Genomic DNA, 16,401 nt, shown 5'->3' on the forward strand with positions numbered 1-16,401 from the left:
AAAGCAAAAAGTAGGAAAGAGAGATGAAGGAACTTAACATGAATGAAATGAGACTCTAAAAGAGGGGTTTAGGCTTTCATAATTTTGAAGTGAGCCTCAATTAGACAATGCATTTCAGGAGTTTGTGCCTTACTTATGAATGCCTAACAGCGTTCATTTTATCTTGCATTTCTTAAATAGTATTACTCCCTTCTTAAATAGGATTACTCCTTTGAGTAATCCTTGTCTGTCCTGCTGCATCTTGGGGTTCTTTTTGACAGTTCTTTCAACAGGGTGAAACACCATCATTATCTCGTCTGAAGATCTGAAAATCTCTTATTCAGATTTTGCTATCTAGACTCATTAACTATATATATATATATGTATATAATTTTTCCTTCTCACATGTGGACCATATCTCTCCCTTGCTCCATGCCCATACTATCTTTCATCTTCTGTGTTTAAACTGTGCACCTTACCAGGTGCGTTGTCTTTTTTCCTCAAGAGTGATCCTGCAGCATTATAGATGCTGTGTCTCCAGGCCTCCTGATTTGAGGCCAGAGTAGACCAGTTATGTTGATCAATATGGCCAAGGCTGAGATGTTGTTTCAGGGAGTCCTTGTATCTTCTCTTTGGGGCTCTTCTCTTGTGGCAGCCAGTGGCAAGTTCACCATAAAGCAAGATCTTAGCGAGGCGGTGGTCCTTCATCCTTGAGACGTGTCCTGCCCAACGCAGCTGTGTTCTTATCAACATGGCCTCAATACTTGTGACTGCTGCTTGTTCTAGGACAGATGTATTGGTCACATAATCTGACCAGTGGATGTTTAGGATTGTGCGGAGGCAGCGTTGATGGAAGTGTTCTAAGAGACGCAGGTGGTGGCGGTAGATGACACATGATTTGGAACCATATAAAAGAGTAGACAGCACTATGGCTTTGTAAACACTGATCTATGTACTTTTCTTCAAGTGTTTATTTTACCAAACTCTTTTATGGAGTTTTCCAAAAGCACTATATGCCTTTGCTAACCTGTTGTCTATCTCTCCATCGATCTTACCATCTGAGGAGATGAGGCTGCCTAGGTAATTAAACTGCTGGACTGATTTGAGCTCTGATTTGCCAATGGTGATATGGGGATGATGGAAGACTTCCTGAGGTGCCGGTTGATAGAGACCTTCAGTCTTCTTTAAGCTGACTTCCAGCCCAAAGAGCTCAGCAGCATCTGCAAAGCAGGATGTTAAACGCTGCAGAGCTGCTTCTGTGTGGGCAACAAGGGCGGCATCATCAGCATAAAGCAGCTCCCGGACAAGATGATTTAAGGTCTTAGTGTGGGCCTTCAGTTGCCTTAGGTTGAAAAGGCTTCCATCAGTATGATATCGAATGTAGATACCGTCCTGCTCATCGAGGTCTGCAGTGGCCCTTTGGAGCATCATGCTGAAAAAGATTATGAATAGAGTTGGTGCAAGAACACAGCTTTGTTTCACACCACTGGTAATTAGAAAGGGCTCAGAAAGTGCATCACCATATCTGACTTGGCCGTGCTGATCCTCATGGAGTGAGATGATCATTTTAAGGAACTTGGGGGGACATCCTAAACGTTCCAAAATCTGCCACAGACCTTTTCTGCTCACAGTATCGAAAACCTTGGTGAGGTCGACAAAGGTTACATAGAGACCTTTGTTCTGTTCCCTACACTTCTCTTGCAGTTGTCTGAGAACAAATACCATGTCTGTGGTTCTCCTGTTGGCCCTGAAACCACAGTGACTTTCAGGAAGAATTCCTTCTGCTATAGCGGGTATTAGTCTGTTCAAGAGTATTCTTGCCAGGGTTTTGCCAGCAATGGAGAGCAGAGTAATACCACGGTAATTTGAACAGCCTGATTTAGCTCCTTTCTTCTTATACAAGGTGATCATGACTGCATCATGAAGGTCTGATGGTAGTTCACCTAGTTCCCAACAGTGCACCACAAACTCGTGAAATTTAGCATGGAGTGCAAGGCCCCCATGTTTCCAGATTTCCGGTGGAATTCCATCAACCCCAGCTGCCTTGCCAATTTTCACCTGCTGTATGGCCTTGAGGGTTTCTCCCAAAGTGGGGGCAATATCCAATTCATTCTTCACCAACTGTTGTGAGATGGACTGAATTGCTGAGTCTTGGACTACATGGCTAGTACTGAAGAGAGTCTGAAAGTGTTCAGACCATCGATTCAGAATGGAGGTTTTATCTGTTGGAAGCGTTTGACCATCTGCCCTGAGTAGAGGGCTTTGGACTTGGTATGTAGGCCCATATGCTGTTTTCAAGGCCTCATAGAATCCTCTGTGATCACCTTTATCTGCGCATAATTGTGTTTTCTCAGCTAGATTGATCCACCACTTGTTCTGGATGTCATGGAGTTTCTGTTGGAGCTTGCTGCATGTGAGACGAAAGGCTGCTTTTATTGTTTCATATAGTAAGAATTGATATACAAGGCCTACAGGTAGGAGTAGTTTAAACCCAGTGATAGTTAAGAATACCCTCTTGTGGTATGAAAGATCCTGTCATAGAGATTATTTAACCCTTCCATATGGAAAAACATGTAGTTTTAACTTTCCAAACTAGACTTGTTTGAACTGAGATGCTACCTTCCTGGAGACTGTTTCAGATTGTGGTGGGTTTGTTGGATGTCCCCTGGTCCTTAATTAACAAGCAAGAATGAATATTTGGTACAGACATGGAAGGCCTGTGAGAAGTTAAGGTAAAGTTTGGTCAAGCAGGAGCCTCCAAGATCATTTGTTTCAGCACAGACTGGAGAATTGGATTTATCCCCTACTTCTTACGTAGTTTGTGATTCTGAGTAATGTCCTAAACCAAATGTTTTCCCAAGAGTTCATACGTTAATTATTGGCTATTTTTTGAAGGTGATGTTTCAGCACCAGGGTCTAGCTTACAGAAGGAATTTTAGGAATACCAGAGGAAAACCTGTTGTGAAATGAATTTTGTCTTCAGAGCTTGAAAAATGATGAGTGAATAGGTATGGTGCTTCATATTCGATAACAGCATGAAACACATTGAGTAACTGTTCCTTAAATGAGTAGCATTTCTTCTATGATGTAGACAGTAATCTCTTTAATAAATACTAAATGACTGTGTAATTAAATATAATGTATATTACTTAGAAGGTTGTATTAAGGTTTCACAGCCAGTTTTAGTTCGTTATAACTCTACTTTTGAGTGCTTCCCTTTGCAACCCTAATAATGTTCTTTTAACACAGTTTTTTGAGTTTAATATAAATAAGTATTATAGCAACAATTTGTGCAGAAAAATAGTGCATTTATACGTGAATGTAAATATAAGTGAGTTTTATGAGTATTATATGAGCTTTCTTATATAAACGTAGGAAAAATGCCTTTCAGGGCTTTTGTAAATACCTGGACAAAAGTAGAAAAACCTGTTAACTATCTGGCCATTCATGCAGGCAAACAAATATCAGCAGAGAAGCAAACATAACAGCAATACTAGAAGCTGATGAAGAAAAGGAGATTTTTTTTTTTTTAGTAAGTCTATCACTAGGTGTAGGAATTCCAGACTTCATTCTAATGGTGAAAGTATCAGAGAAAGAAGCGTAGAAATTTGCAGCTCATCTGGAAACTGAGGAGTTTGTATTGCTGCACTTATTTTGCATATTTTTACGTTGGTGTAGAGAGAAGTGGAGACAAGCTTGCTCATGCAAGCTGGTGGCATCTGCTGTGATTGCTCAGAGAAGATTTCATGTATGCCTTCAGGTAGAGAGGAGCACTCAGTGGCTTCTGCACATGAGTCACAGCAACCCCATGCAACACTACAGGCTGGGGGCAGAGTGGCTGGAAAGCTGCCTGGTGGAAAAGGACCTGCATGTGCTGATCCACAGGGACTGAGCATGAGCCAGCAGTGTGCCCAGGTGCCCAAGAAGGCCAGTGGTATCTTGGCTTGTATCAGAAATAACGCAGCCAGCAGGACAGGGGAAGTGATTGTCCCTCTGGACTTGGGACTGGTGAGGCTGCACCTTGAATCCTGTGTCCGTTTCTGGGCCCTGCACTACAAGAAAGACATTGAGGTTCTGAAGTGTGTCCAGAGAAGGGTAATGGAGCTGGTGAAGGGTCTGGAGCACAAGTCTGATGAGGAACGGCTGAGGGAGCTGGGGTTGTTTAGCCTGGAGAAAAGGAGCCTAAGGGGAGACCTTGTTGCTCTCTATAACTATGTGAAAGGAGGTTGTAGTGAGACGAGTGTTGGCCTCTTCTCCCAAGTAACAAGTCACAGATCAAGAGGAAATGGCCTAGGGAGGTTCGTGTTGGACATAGGAGGAATTTCTTCACGGAACAGTTGTCAAACATTGAAACAGGCTGCCCAGGGAAATAATTGAGTTACCATCCTTGGAGGGATTTAAAAGACATGAAGATGTGGCACTTAGGGACATGATTTAGTTGTTTGTTAACTGTTGCTCTTGATGATCTTAAAGATCTTTTCCAGGCTCAATGGGTTTGTGATTCTCCCTAGGAGACCACTGAAGAGGCATCAATGCCATGTGTTGCCTTTGGTATAGTTCTGTTTCTCTTCCAGAGTAACTGTCCTGATTTCCAGACACTGTGAACAATGTAGGTGATAGAGATTCATATTGGTATTAGAAGGACCTGGCCCCTGAATTTGTGCCTGGAATTGAGGAATGACAAGAACACAGAGCAAAAGACTTTAGTTGCAGCAACTGTTTTTTAAGTGCAGATACTCTAATCTGGAGCCTCTTTAGATGCTTCTGTATTGTAGTATAGGTTCATGAAGTAGGTTGTCAGTTTATTAAGACTGGAGACATTTTGTTGAGGCACTTTCCAGGCACATAAAGTACAGGAGACTTTGAGTTTGTCTGATACCTCACATTAATGTCTGCAATAATAGGTAAAAGCAGACAAACTTAAGTTGATTAATTAACTACTGAGGGTTTATTGTGATGATCTACATAACAGATGATGTAGGAAGATGTCCTTTCTTTCTGCAGCTCCTGCTTTACCTGCATTCTTAAATTATCTCGGCTTAAACAGCACTCCTGCTGCTGCGTTCATGGTGACGCTCTTTCCTTGCTGTTCACTGCTGGTAGAATTAAAAACAGACTTCCTGGTTTGGAAAACTCAGCATTTGCACTCAGATGTGTATTAATGCACCTGAAAGTTCAAAACAAACAAATGCAGACGCTTAATTTATTTCTTATTTGAGTTAAAGCCAGAGGGCTTGCAGTTTTGCTTGCTCTGACAGCACATGGGCTGTTTGCTTCTGTTTTTTTTTTTTAAAAAGGGGTGTTGCTACTTTGTGTCAGCTAGAAGTCCTGGTCACTCCTTGGCTCTCCTTTGCCCTGAAAAGAGAAGAAGCTCTGAACTTTTGGAGGGGGCAATGAGACAGTATGATGAAGATGAAAAGGACGAGAGTGCCAGACTGGTGGAAGTCATGTGCTGCATGGGTCAGTAATGCAGCCCGGAGCTGGGCTGGCAGGGCGGCAGGGCTACCTGTGGGACAGGGCAGAGCTCTCTGGGGGGAAGCTTCTCTCAAGGGGCTTTCTGAGGGTTTCTTTCCTTCATTAGTGTTTCATTTTTTTTTTTTTTTATAATTTCCCTGGTTTTTACTTCATTTGGGGAGTTTGATTTGGTGTGTTCTGCTCTGAGCTGGAGCACACTGAACACTGTTGCACTGTATTTTCCTCTTAGTATGCTTTTACCTTTCTGGAAGCATTTGGTTTTTTGATAAAAATCACAGTGAGGTGTGACACTGAGATCGGTTAAAACTTGGTGCTAACTATGACAAGGTTATGGGTTCAATCCCCTGTATGAGCCGTTCACTTAAGGGTTCAACTCGATGATCCTGTGGGTCCTTTCTAACTCGGAATATTCTGTGATTCTGTTTTGATGATTTTCTTTCCTTCCTTTAATTCTGGTGTTTTTCACAACATGACAGGTGTCAGCTTTCCTCCTCATGGCACATTCGTGTCTGTCAGTCACAGAATTTTTCTGTGAGTGTTTGTGTAATACATATGTATGTATAAAAGGAACAAGAGTAGTAAGTATTACTTGTTTTATGAATGTTGGCATTTTAATTGAAAATAGTGTTGAAACTAATAGTGACTCCATAGTCTTAACAAAATACAAGCGGATTTTTTTCAACTCTTTTTTTTTTTTTTTAACTGTTGTCACAGTAACATTTCCCAAAATGTAAACTTCTGTGTGGTCAAAACTAGATGAGGTTACCTGAGGAGAAAAGACACATTGTACACATTGTGAAATTTTGCAGCTGAGAAACCTTGTTTTCCTTTTACAAGAGCTGCCCATAATGGAACAGTTAAAAGTGAAAGTGTTTCTAGATTTCTCTTATTTCTGAGATTTTCTGTTCTCTACATCTACTAAATCAGAGCTTCCACTTTATTAGGATAAATAACTGATGTCAGAAATGATGTCTTGCTAGATGAAGGCTATAGGGAAGTGTATATAGCAAAAAGTTCTCCTAATCTGCCAATTTTTTTCCCAGTACTTCAGCTTTGCTCTTTAGTTTTTCTATTTCTCCTCTTTTTTGAGTCTTCAAGTAGAATAAGAGAGTGTAAAACTGTGAAGTAGGGAAAAAATCATATGCCAGTAGCTTAGAAGATCTTGAGTGGTGTGGAAAAGGGGTTTAGGAATCAGCAACTATTCTGTACAGAGCCAAATATACAACTACAAATACTGCCTGAAGATCTCATTGTCACAGTAAGCTGTGGCTATCAAAGTGATAGGTGTGTTAAAAAAGAATTGGAAAATATAACAGGAAAAATGCATCTATGGCTCTTAAATGCAAAGATATGTATGAGCACGTAGAAAGTCTGTGAGTCACATAAGAGAGGACTATACAAAGGCTTTTCAGGCTTTTACTTGTCTTGGTTTTGCATTTATTCCCCAAAAGTAATTTCTCACTACTGTTAGGAACAGCATGCAGTGCTCAGTTTGGCCCAACATGTACTCTTGTATGATGTCATGCTGTTTTGAAAGACCTCAGTATCACACCAGAAACTTGAAAGTACTTGAAAGACTTTCAGTCAATTTATTTTTATTTATTGTTCTCTTTGACTAACCTGAAAACAGTATTTTAAAATGTAAAATACAAGACCTGAATCAGTCTTCTAGAGATGGCAATAGGTGCAGAGGGGTCTTGTTTTGCTACCTGAGCTCACTGCTTATTCTCAACCACACTGCAAATAGCCTGAGTCAATGAAACAGCTGCAGTTGTGTTGTACGGGGTCAGAAGGAATCTTGCTATTTTAGGCTTGCACAGATGGTCCTGGTCCTAATGCCCCGTGACTCCTGCTCTGGGTAGCTCTGGGACTGTGAACGGGCTCTGTAGCAGTTGTACTGGCTCGTGACCCTACATAGGTTGCTGGAGATAAATCTTGTGGTGGTTAGTTTTCCTCTGAGTAGAATTCACGTATATGCTTCCTATCTATAAGTAGGATGCTTTCTTACCCTGAGTCTATTACTTATGTTATATCTCCACACTGTTTTGTGGGCAATCATTGATGCTAACTGCCATGCCAGGGAGCAAACTGCTCAAAGTGGCTGGGTCCCATATCTGGGTTAGTGGACATCCCTGTTGATTTTAAAGAGAATTAAAGGAGGGTACTTTCTCTGACTGAAGCTGTAACTCATCCCTGTGTGTTGGAACAAGGGATATTCCAGTTGAAAAGCATGGTGATTAAAAAAGTTAGCTTTCATGTGGTAAGAGATTTTCCATTGCCTAATACTTTAGTAATTAATTGATTGTAGAGGCTATGAGTAGTATTTATAGCTCTTAAAAATTTCCCATGACTTTTTAAGTACAATTTGAGTGGCGGTTGACTTCTCCTAGGAAGTTATATTTTTATTAGTAGTCCTGATGTTGTACCTGTGGAACCATTATCCTGAAGGAACTCAGCTGGAACTTCAAGAAACTTTTTCATTACATGCTGTGATGTACTGCAAAAACTTTTATGTGCTGTTATTTTGATTAGACATTTTGGAGCTTTTGAAAATTTAAATTTTATAAATTTACTAGAATATTAATTTTATAAATCTCTTAATAAAAAAATCTTCTGCATCACTTGTAGAGCTGTTAAACCCTTTTCTTTTTCCTTTTTATCTCTAGATGAGCGGGACAAAGTACAAAAGAAGACGTTCACAAAATGGATAAATCAGCATCTCATGAAGGTCAGTTATATCTGTCATGTCTGGATGACTGATTACTACAGCAGCAATTGTGTCTTTTACTACATGTTTGGTGTCAGGATGCAGCTGTGTCACATATAAGGAAGATCTCAAATTGTGAGGTTTATGCATGTGCTTTGTCTTTGAGGAGTCATGGGGGAATTGAAATGCTGTTATCTAATGTCCCAAGGTGATCTAATTGCGCATTTGAATTTGAAATTAAAATGAGTTGAAGTTTAAGAGATATGATTTCTTTCTATAAGGCTTGACTGTTTTCTGGAATTAGTATGTCATGGCTGTAGTACCATAGTTAAGGCAAATGAAAAAAAAAGTATTTTAAGTACCATGTTGTGGATGGGGAAATGACCTTGAGAAAGAGAGGTCCAGATCATCCTATGGCATTAGTATGCTACTTGTGGATTAGAAATAGAAGATTCTAGAGACAAAACTCACATTTCAATGTCTTTCTTTTGAATAGGAGTGAACTTTGCTTCAGGGACAAAGCACATTATTTTAACAACATGTACAGCTTTTAGTTGACAGATAACTAAAAGCTGAATTCACCTTCACTGTATGGCCTTTCAGTTCTAAATTTAATCTGCTGTTTCAGTGCCAGCTGTCTAGCCCAGACATTTCTTTGGAGAAACAGATTGTATGATTATTTAACATAACTTGCGTTGATATGCCCCCCAACTCCGAGGTTGAATTCATGTAAGAGTCACATTAAATAAAAATGTATCTGCAAACTGTCAGAGTTGAGATTTAATTAATGAGTACAATCTTCAGACACTGTTGGAAAGATCTCCTTGCATTTGTATTTAGAGCAGTAGCATACCACCTTTCTGTGAGCAGGGTGAGTCTGCAGTCACAGGATGGCTCATACCAATAGATTTTCCTTTGTGGGTTTGCTAGACCCAAAGAAAACATGCTGTATAGAAACAGTTGCTCCAAGGACCCTTTCTATGCAGATACCTCCTCACTGTAATCCTGAAACATCAAAGTGGCCCCATGTCCTTGCAGAAGTCTTCTACTTGCTAATGAGAAAAGACAAAAGGCAGGTCTGCAACCTTCCCTTTCTGAATTTTGCCTCCTGTTTATGGTGTAAGAAATGTATCCATTGTCCAGTACTTCAAACAAATTAGATTTAAAGAAAAAAATATCCAGGAAGGTTGCCAGTACCTGGCAGTAAAATGCAATATCCAAATTAACCATCAGGCATTTATTCTTCTTACTGAGGGTAATTGTTGTCATGTTTGTAGAGGCTACTAATCTTTTTATATATTAAAGATGCATTTAAAAAATGAATCTGTGGGATGGGGAAAAGCCTGTCTGAAGATTTTTAGAGAGCAATACTTTAATACAAGTTAAAAACAGTGCATATTTTTACAGAAGAGCAGTGTACTGATAACGATATTTCTATATACCATTGTCTTACACCCTTCTAAAACATGCACAGTCATGATTTCCATACTGTCAACCTCTTGGGAGTAGCTTAAAAAAGATTTAGACTCTAAACCCCTAAGAAAATCAGAGTAAAGAGCTCACACTAAATCCTGTTGCCTTCCTTGCCAATGTCAATGGCCTTAGGCCTTCATTTTCAGGTAGTTCTCACTGTGGGTGATTGCAGAGGTATAGATACAGATAGATAAAATAATGTGTGTCTGTGTATATTGCTGGCACTGATTTTCATCTTGGATTGCTCACTTTAGAATTCAAGTAAAGGATAGTTAACTTATATAAATATAGTTTGGCTATAGCTCTTCCATTAACTTGGAATTTATGTAGCAACTCACCTTTATCTTCTGGAAATGGTTTGAAAGCAGTTGGTGATACAGTTGTCAAATTTCTGTTCTTAGAACAGAATAAATGAGTGGATTTCTAGCAGAGATACTGGACCTGTCCTGGTCAATGCATTAAGGTGAAGCTGAGCCCTAGTTTTCATGTACCTTGGATTTAGTACAAAACATGCAACTCACGTTTGCCCATTCACTGCACATAACTCGTTGCGCACAAATGAAGGTGGGAATTGTCTCATCTCAGGCATCTCAATAGCTTTATGTGAGCTGGTTACCTGGGCTTCTTTAGTAGGTGGCAGAGGGAACAAGCCCTTATAGATGTCTACCCATAAGGCATCTCCCTAAGGGGAAGTGAATTGTGTCTCAGAAGTGCTTTTGTTGCACTGATTGAAAAAGGTGGGTGTGCTTTTATCTGATGCTGTGTAGGGTTCAACAAGAAGCAGAAAAGATGAAGGTGATCGTGGAAGTTATGAGAGATCATGGCAAACACCAGACCATATATGTGGACAGGACCCTGCTATGGGCATGGGGACGGATCACATTTTAATTTCATCTCTTTTCTTTCTTATTTTTTTTTCTCTTTTCCCTGTTTCTTTTCTCTGTCCCCTACTTGTTTTTTTGTTTTCTCTATTTTTCTTTTCTCATCTCTTTTTATGTTTTCCCTTCTTGTTTAGTTCTTTCCTCACTCATTTTAATTGATCTTCTATTCTCCTGCACTCCTTGGGAAAATACCAGACCTTTGTGCCTTTGTAGAGGTGTATTCAAGAGGTTTTTTTCTAGGTCAGCAGAAATGGTGCTTTTACTAGTTACCATAATTCTTTGGGGGTTGGCAAAGAAGCCTACTGTCACTCTTGTAATTGATCTGTCTGTGATTCACTGAGTAACTTGTAAATATTTACCATTCTGCTCTCCATTGCCTATCTCTAGTTGCATTGGATTCAAAGCCTGTGTGTAGTATTTAAAATTCAGTGTGTAAGATTAGTCTCTTGACAGCTTAGTTGATTAGTAAGGCATGTTGTGTGCTTTGCTAAACTAGAAACATAGTCATTGCAGAAATATTTTGTGCTAATTATTTTGATATACATAGTTTTAGAGACAAGTACATAATGTATTATGTGCAAAATTCAGCTGTTGAATCTTTGAATTCCACAGTTTAAGATGAAGTGGACGGTCACTACATTTTTTAAATGCCGAAGTTTTTCTTTTGAATTGATAACAGATTTTCTGAGGACTGATTAGAGCATTGGCCTTGCTAAGGCTACTGTTTACTGTCTGATGTGGGGCTCCAGTTTAAATGTTATCTTTTGTGTCTTATTGACATACGGGCTGGAGAGGTGAGATATTGGACTTTAGACTCTGCTACTGCTGTGGTATGAGCTGCCAGGGAGAAACTCACATACCAAAGTAGTGTGGTGTTGGGGTAGAGGTCTCCTCTCTTCTCTGAACTGCCCTCTGCTTCCAGCAAGCATTTCACTTTTCTGCTGCCAAAATAAGATGTTAAATTCTAGTACTTGCTAGAGCAGTAAGTAATCCTTGATGTGACAAGAAAAGGTATATTTGTGGTAGCAAGGGGTTTAGTGTAGTGGTTGCATAGTTCTAAATCACCTAAAGAGAAATCCAGCTTCCAGGAAAGCCCAGAAATTCTTCCTGACATCCTTTTAATCCCAAACCCCAAAATTTAAGGAAAGAGTGAGGCTAGTTTGAAATACAGGTGGAAGATGAGATGAAAGTCAGAAAATGAAAAAAGTTGATGATGAAAAAGGAGTAAAAGCAGGCAAATTCTTCTTTGTTGTTCAGTTCCTTTCTCAAATCAATTTAAAAATAATTTTGTAGTGCCAGATCTTAGTCCTGACAAATTAAATGGGATATTATTCTAAGTTTCTTCACCAGAAATTAGGACTGAAGGCAAGGCAACCAAAAAACGGGCTAGTGGTATGATGAACACCCAAGTATCTTCCTACTAAGGAAAATATCATCCTTCTCATGGAGGAAAAGGTTGTAGAGAGCCTCTTAGCTGACCTTCTAGCAGCAGTATGGGCCTCTGGGTGCCTGAGCAGCTCCCTGGAGAGGAAGAGCTGTCCTGTTCATGGCATTGACAGAGTGGGTTGGCTTTTGGGACCCTTGACTGACTGGACCTTGGGAGAAGCATGCTGCTGACAGGAGGAATGGGCAGCATCCCTGCACAGTCATTAATTGTTCCAAAAGTAATTTTTGAAGGTCTTAAGAGCAAGAAGCATTTATAAGTAGCAGGATAAAATGCTTTTAAAACTATTGTTTTAAAGCTCAGTGTTCAAAATCATGTACTGTGTTGCAGTGATAGTGCATTAGAGAGAGAACAGCTTTCTGTTGTGCAAAGACTGAATGAATAATTCAGAATAGAAACCTGAAGTTATTGATTCCTGTGCGTCCTTCAAGCAGCACAGGGTTTGCAAATGGCTTCTTGGGTCGATTGCATTGTGAGATGTTCAGGTATGACCTTAATGGCAGCATGACCGACCATTCCTGATAAAGCACAGTCATTCCCTTGCTGAAAGCTGGCACTTTACGGACACTAGTAGTTATTGTTTTTAGATTAATGCTACTCTGCAGTGTCTCAGTATCTTCTTTTTAGCTGTGCATTTAAGATGTCATTTAAAATTCCCCATCTCTTCTTTTAGAAATGAACACTTTGTAGATCTACACTGATATCTGAAGGATGAGGAACCTGGTGTTAGTCTTATGGTAGTGACTTTTTAAAAAAGTCTCAATTTAACACCTCTAGATTTTGAAACATACTCAGAAAACCTGCTTTCTTTTTTCTTTTTTTTTTTTTTCCCCCATGTGTGAAAATAAGACAAAGATTCCTTGCTGTGCTAGTGCATGTAAATGAGCCTACTATGTGTTCCTCAGAGTTTATTCTGACAACTGCTGCAAACTGTGTTGGGAACAAATTCTGTAAAATCCCATTTCAACATGGCCCACAGCTTACTTTAGGCATTGGGTGCAGCCGAAATGTTAGTGTTTCCTCCTCTGTTTCGTTTTTCAGTTGTTCCAGAAGGCCCACTGTCTGCTTGGTAGACAGAAGAATATACCATTTTTTCTCCTAAAATTTTTGCCATTGTATGTTCAGGACTGTTCTGAAAGGTCTTGAAGTGTGTTTTACCTTTGAGATGTGCTCCTTCTGAAAAATAAATAAAAATAACTCTTGAAGAAGATCATCATTTAATGGTGTAAAGAAGTTTTTGATTTTGTTATTTTCCCTGGAAATATGTATAATTATAATTTAATCATGCTGCATTGCATACAAATCTTTCAAAAGTCTTCTACTTGGAGGTAAACCACATGACATCTTTCACCTGCTTAGTGTAATCTATAGCTGTTTGCAAGGCAGCTCAGCAAGCCAAACTCATGGCTTTTTTACTGTAATGGAAATTTAGATGACGGAGGAAGGTAACCAGAAGACAGTGAGGAAAAGTAGTGACAGAATGCCAGAAGCTGAAGCTGCAAAAGAGGAGGAAATTGTACAAGTTTTAAGGCTACTGATAAATTGCATCACAAAAAACTCTCTGCAGTCAATCAAGCAAGCAAGCAAACAAACAAATTCAAGTCGATAAAAACTGCACCAAAGCTTTCAAGTTTATTTGATAGTCTTTAATACATTTAGACTTCGTGACTAAGAGAGTAATTGAAAACAGTAAATTAAATATGCATGAAATACAGTATGACCTGAGCACATCAATATTTTTGTGGCATGCAGTCCTATTGTACCAGTTGAGCATATGCTTTTATGTATGTTGGGTTTAAAGGTTTTTTTTTTTTATATAGGTGATCATATATGAAAGAATGAGTATAAGGCAAATTAAGTGTATCATGTGATTACTGCATGATGGACTAAAACCAATAGAATCAATGTTTCATGTGATAGACTAATATATTAATATATTAATTAATTCTCTTTGTGTGTGTTCATTGTTTGCAATTAGCTCTCAGCCCAGATTTTATTTAATATTATTTGTTCCTTAGAGATTGCAAGAGATGAAATTCTACCATTTGCAATTAGGTGTTGGCTTTTTAATTAATTGTTAAATTATGCATGGAATTATTTTTATCTATTTTATTTTGATGTATCTGTATTTAATAATAATTTATATATCAGTTTAGAAGTACTATGCCTTGATCTAACTCCCTTGGAGCCACTGTAACTGTGCCATTGGCTCCAGTGGGAGTAATATTTGTGGACTTCAGACAGTGAGCAACTTCAAACATTTAATCATAAACATTAACTAAGTATTTTGTTCTACAGCAATATTTCATATAATCTGGGAAGCAAGGCTTGCCCTGAGGTAAGGTAGATGTGTGACTGCATGAGGACCTAAGAAGGCATGAGAATAAACATGTTTCTCATATACAGAAACATGTGTTATCTGTTAAAGGCATTTATGGTGTTTTGAACAGGGAATTTAAAGGTAGTCACGTAGTGTTCAAAATCTATCTCTACTTAGAGTACCTTGAATTTAATTAGAATAAAGTTTTAGCTGCCAGTTTTAGTACTTTACCTGCTTCAGGTATGTTTGGAGTGCATTGCCTTTGGTCAGAGCTAGTTTTAAGCTGTAGGAGTCAGATCTATTTTCTCTTTGATGTTATTAGCATTATATTTGCATATTTTAAACAGTTCCTCCCTGGTAAGTTACATTTGGCAGTGTGTAGTAAAGGTTGCGAAAGGCGAGAGCAAGCTGGAAGCACAAGGGGTGGAGACAACCGAATGCACATTATAACTGAAACATTGGCTTGTCTCTGGCCAAAGATAAAACAGAACAAAAGGTGAATATGGCTGCTGTCAATTGGAAGTCTTGAACTGGATTAAGGAAGCTGATGGTAGATTTTTGGTCACCAACTGGCATCAGAAGGACAGCACTGTATAGCAGTGGGGAAAAACATTTATCCTCATAATTGACAGGAGGAACAATGTAGAGTTCTGCATCTGAGCACCTACAGAGGAGCCCTCAGTAGTCTATTCAAGAAAAAGGTGTTTCTGTGGCACAGCTCAGCTCATCCCCAGGCAGGTGTGCAAACCAGATTAGGGCACACTCACTGTTCTGTTCCCTGCCTGCTGCAGGAGTTGGGGTGGCTGCCTGTGTGTCTTGTGAGTGAAGTGCCAGCCAGAGAGATCTTCAGCTTGTCAAGTTCAAAAAGTTGCTGTCAAAGTTGCCTAGTTAGATAGGTCTGGACTGGCTGGGAGGGACTGCTTCAAAATTTAAAACAGAAAGATAACTAGGAAGCAAGTGTCGCAAAATCCCAGGCTCATCTTCAAAAGCAAAGAGAGAAGTGAGAAGTAAAGAGAGGACAATGAACTGGGAAAAGCAGTAGGTAGGGTCTCCTGGGGTAGTAATACAGTAGAGGGAGAAATGCAGGAGATCTGGCAGTCATTGTAGATGTTTGCGTCAGAGGCACAAAGGCAGGTTGCTGACAGGTAGAACAGATAGGAGGCTTCTTATAGAATATACTGCTGCTTTCAAGAGATGTGTGAAATACAAAGGAGCTGTACAAGAAGTGGAAATAAGGGCAGCAGGACTAAAGGGTTGTTATAAAGGAGTTAGTAAAGCAAGGTGGGGTAAAGTCCAGCGGAACTTACAGTGTGACATGGAAGTCCACAGGTAGAAAGAAGACTATTCAGATAAGTTGTTTTCTGGTTGAACAGCTTTATTTACCCATTAGTTAGTAACTAGTGGAAATAATTTGTAGCATTTTATCATTCTGTTTAAGAATTCAGAAGAGACTGAGGACTCCCAGGAGTCTGCAATTATAGTAAGCATAATACCTTTATCCCCAGCAGAAGAAAAGAAGGAGTTATAGACCTCTCAGGGTAATTTTTCTCCCTGGGGAGACTGTGTTACAATGGGTCTTTGAAAGCAGATGGACAAAGAGGAAGTGGTGTACATGGTGTATCTACACTTTTTCTACATGCTACCACATGTAGTCTCATTTGCATACTATCACCACAAAATTTGAACGAAAGGATCCTAGATACAGCTTGTTGGGATATTGCCATCAATAACTGCTGCAACTGCAGCTAGAACTGGCACTGGGAATAGCCAGTGCCGTTGGTTGTTGCTGCTGTCATGGCTGCTGTCAGGTGTTGTCGCAGCATCATCTGGGTCTGGGAGGCAACGCTCATGAACAAGGACCTTCCACTCACGGGAAAGATACCAGTGCCTTCTGCCCTTGCTGTGCCACATCCTCAAGTGAGGTTTTGAGCTCAGTCACTTTATCTTTGTAGTGATACATCTGTTTCTCTAACACTGCGGCTGGTAGAGCCTTTTCTCTGGCTCAGGCCTTTTGTCATGTCAGCAACAAGTGTCACCCTTGCCCTGCCACGAATCTTACAGGGTCCATCACCTGTGCAGGGCTGTGTTGGCTTAGGACCAGGGAGCTCCAGGAACTACACAT

At 39.7% G+C, this 16,401-nt stretch overlaps 1 protein-coding gene across 29 annotated transcripts in view; it reads left to right on the top strand.

Annotated features, from left to right (window-relative positions):
- DST (dystonin) overlaps window positions 1–16,401 on the top strand; it is a 311,288-nt gene that overhangs the window by 86,421 nt on the left and 208,466 nt on the right. For 28 of the 29 annotated variants that reach the window (XM_064650251.1, XM_064650255.1, XM_064650253.1 and 25 more), the window contains one exon: window positions 8,121–8,182. In XM_064650251.1, coding sequence (XP_064506321.1) covers window positions 8,121–8,182 — 62 coding nt within the window. Of the gene's footprint in view, window positions 1–5,357; window positions 5,440–8,120; window positions 8,183–16,401 lie in introns of those variants that run through there. The other variant, XM_064650261.1, reaches the window with a different exon arrangement.

The sequence above is a fragment of the Pseudopipra pipra genome, chromosome 3 (genome assembly GCF_036250125.1).
Source record: "Pseudopipra pipra isolate bDixPip1 chromosome 3, bDixPip1.hap1, whole genome shotgun sequence".
Lineage (NCBI taxonomy): Eukaryota > Metazoa > Chordata > Aves > Passeriformes > Pipridae > Pseudopipra > Pseudopipra pipra.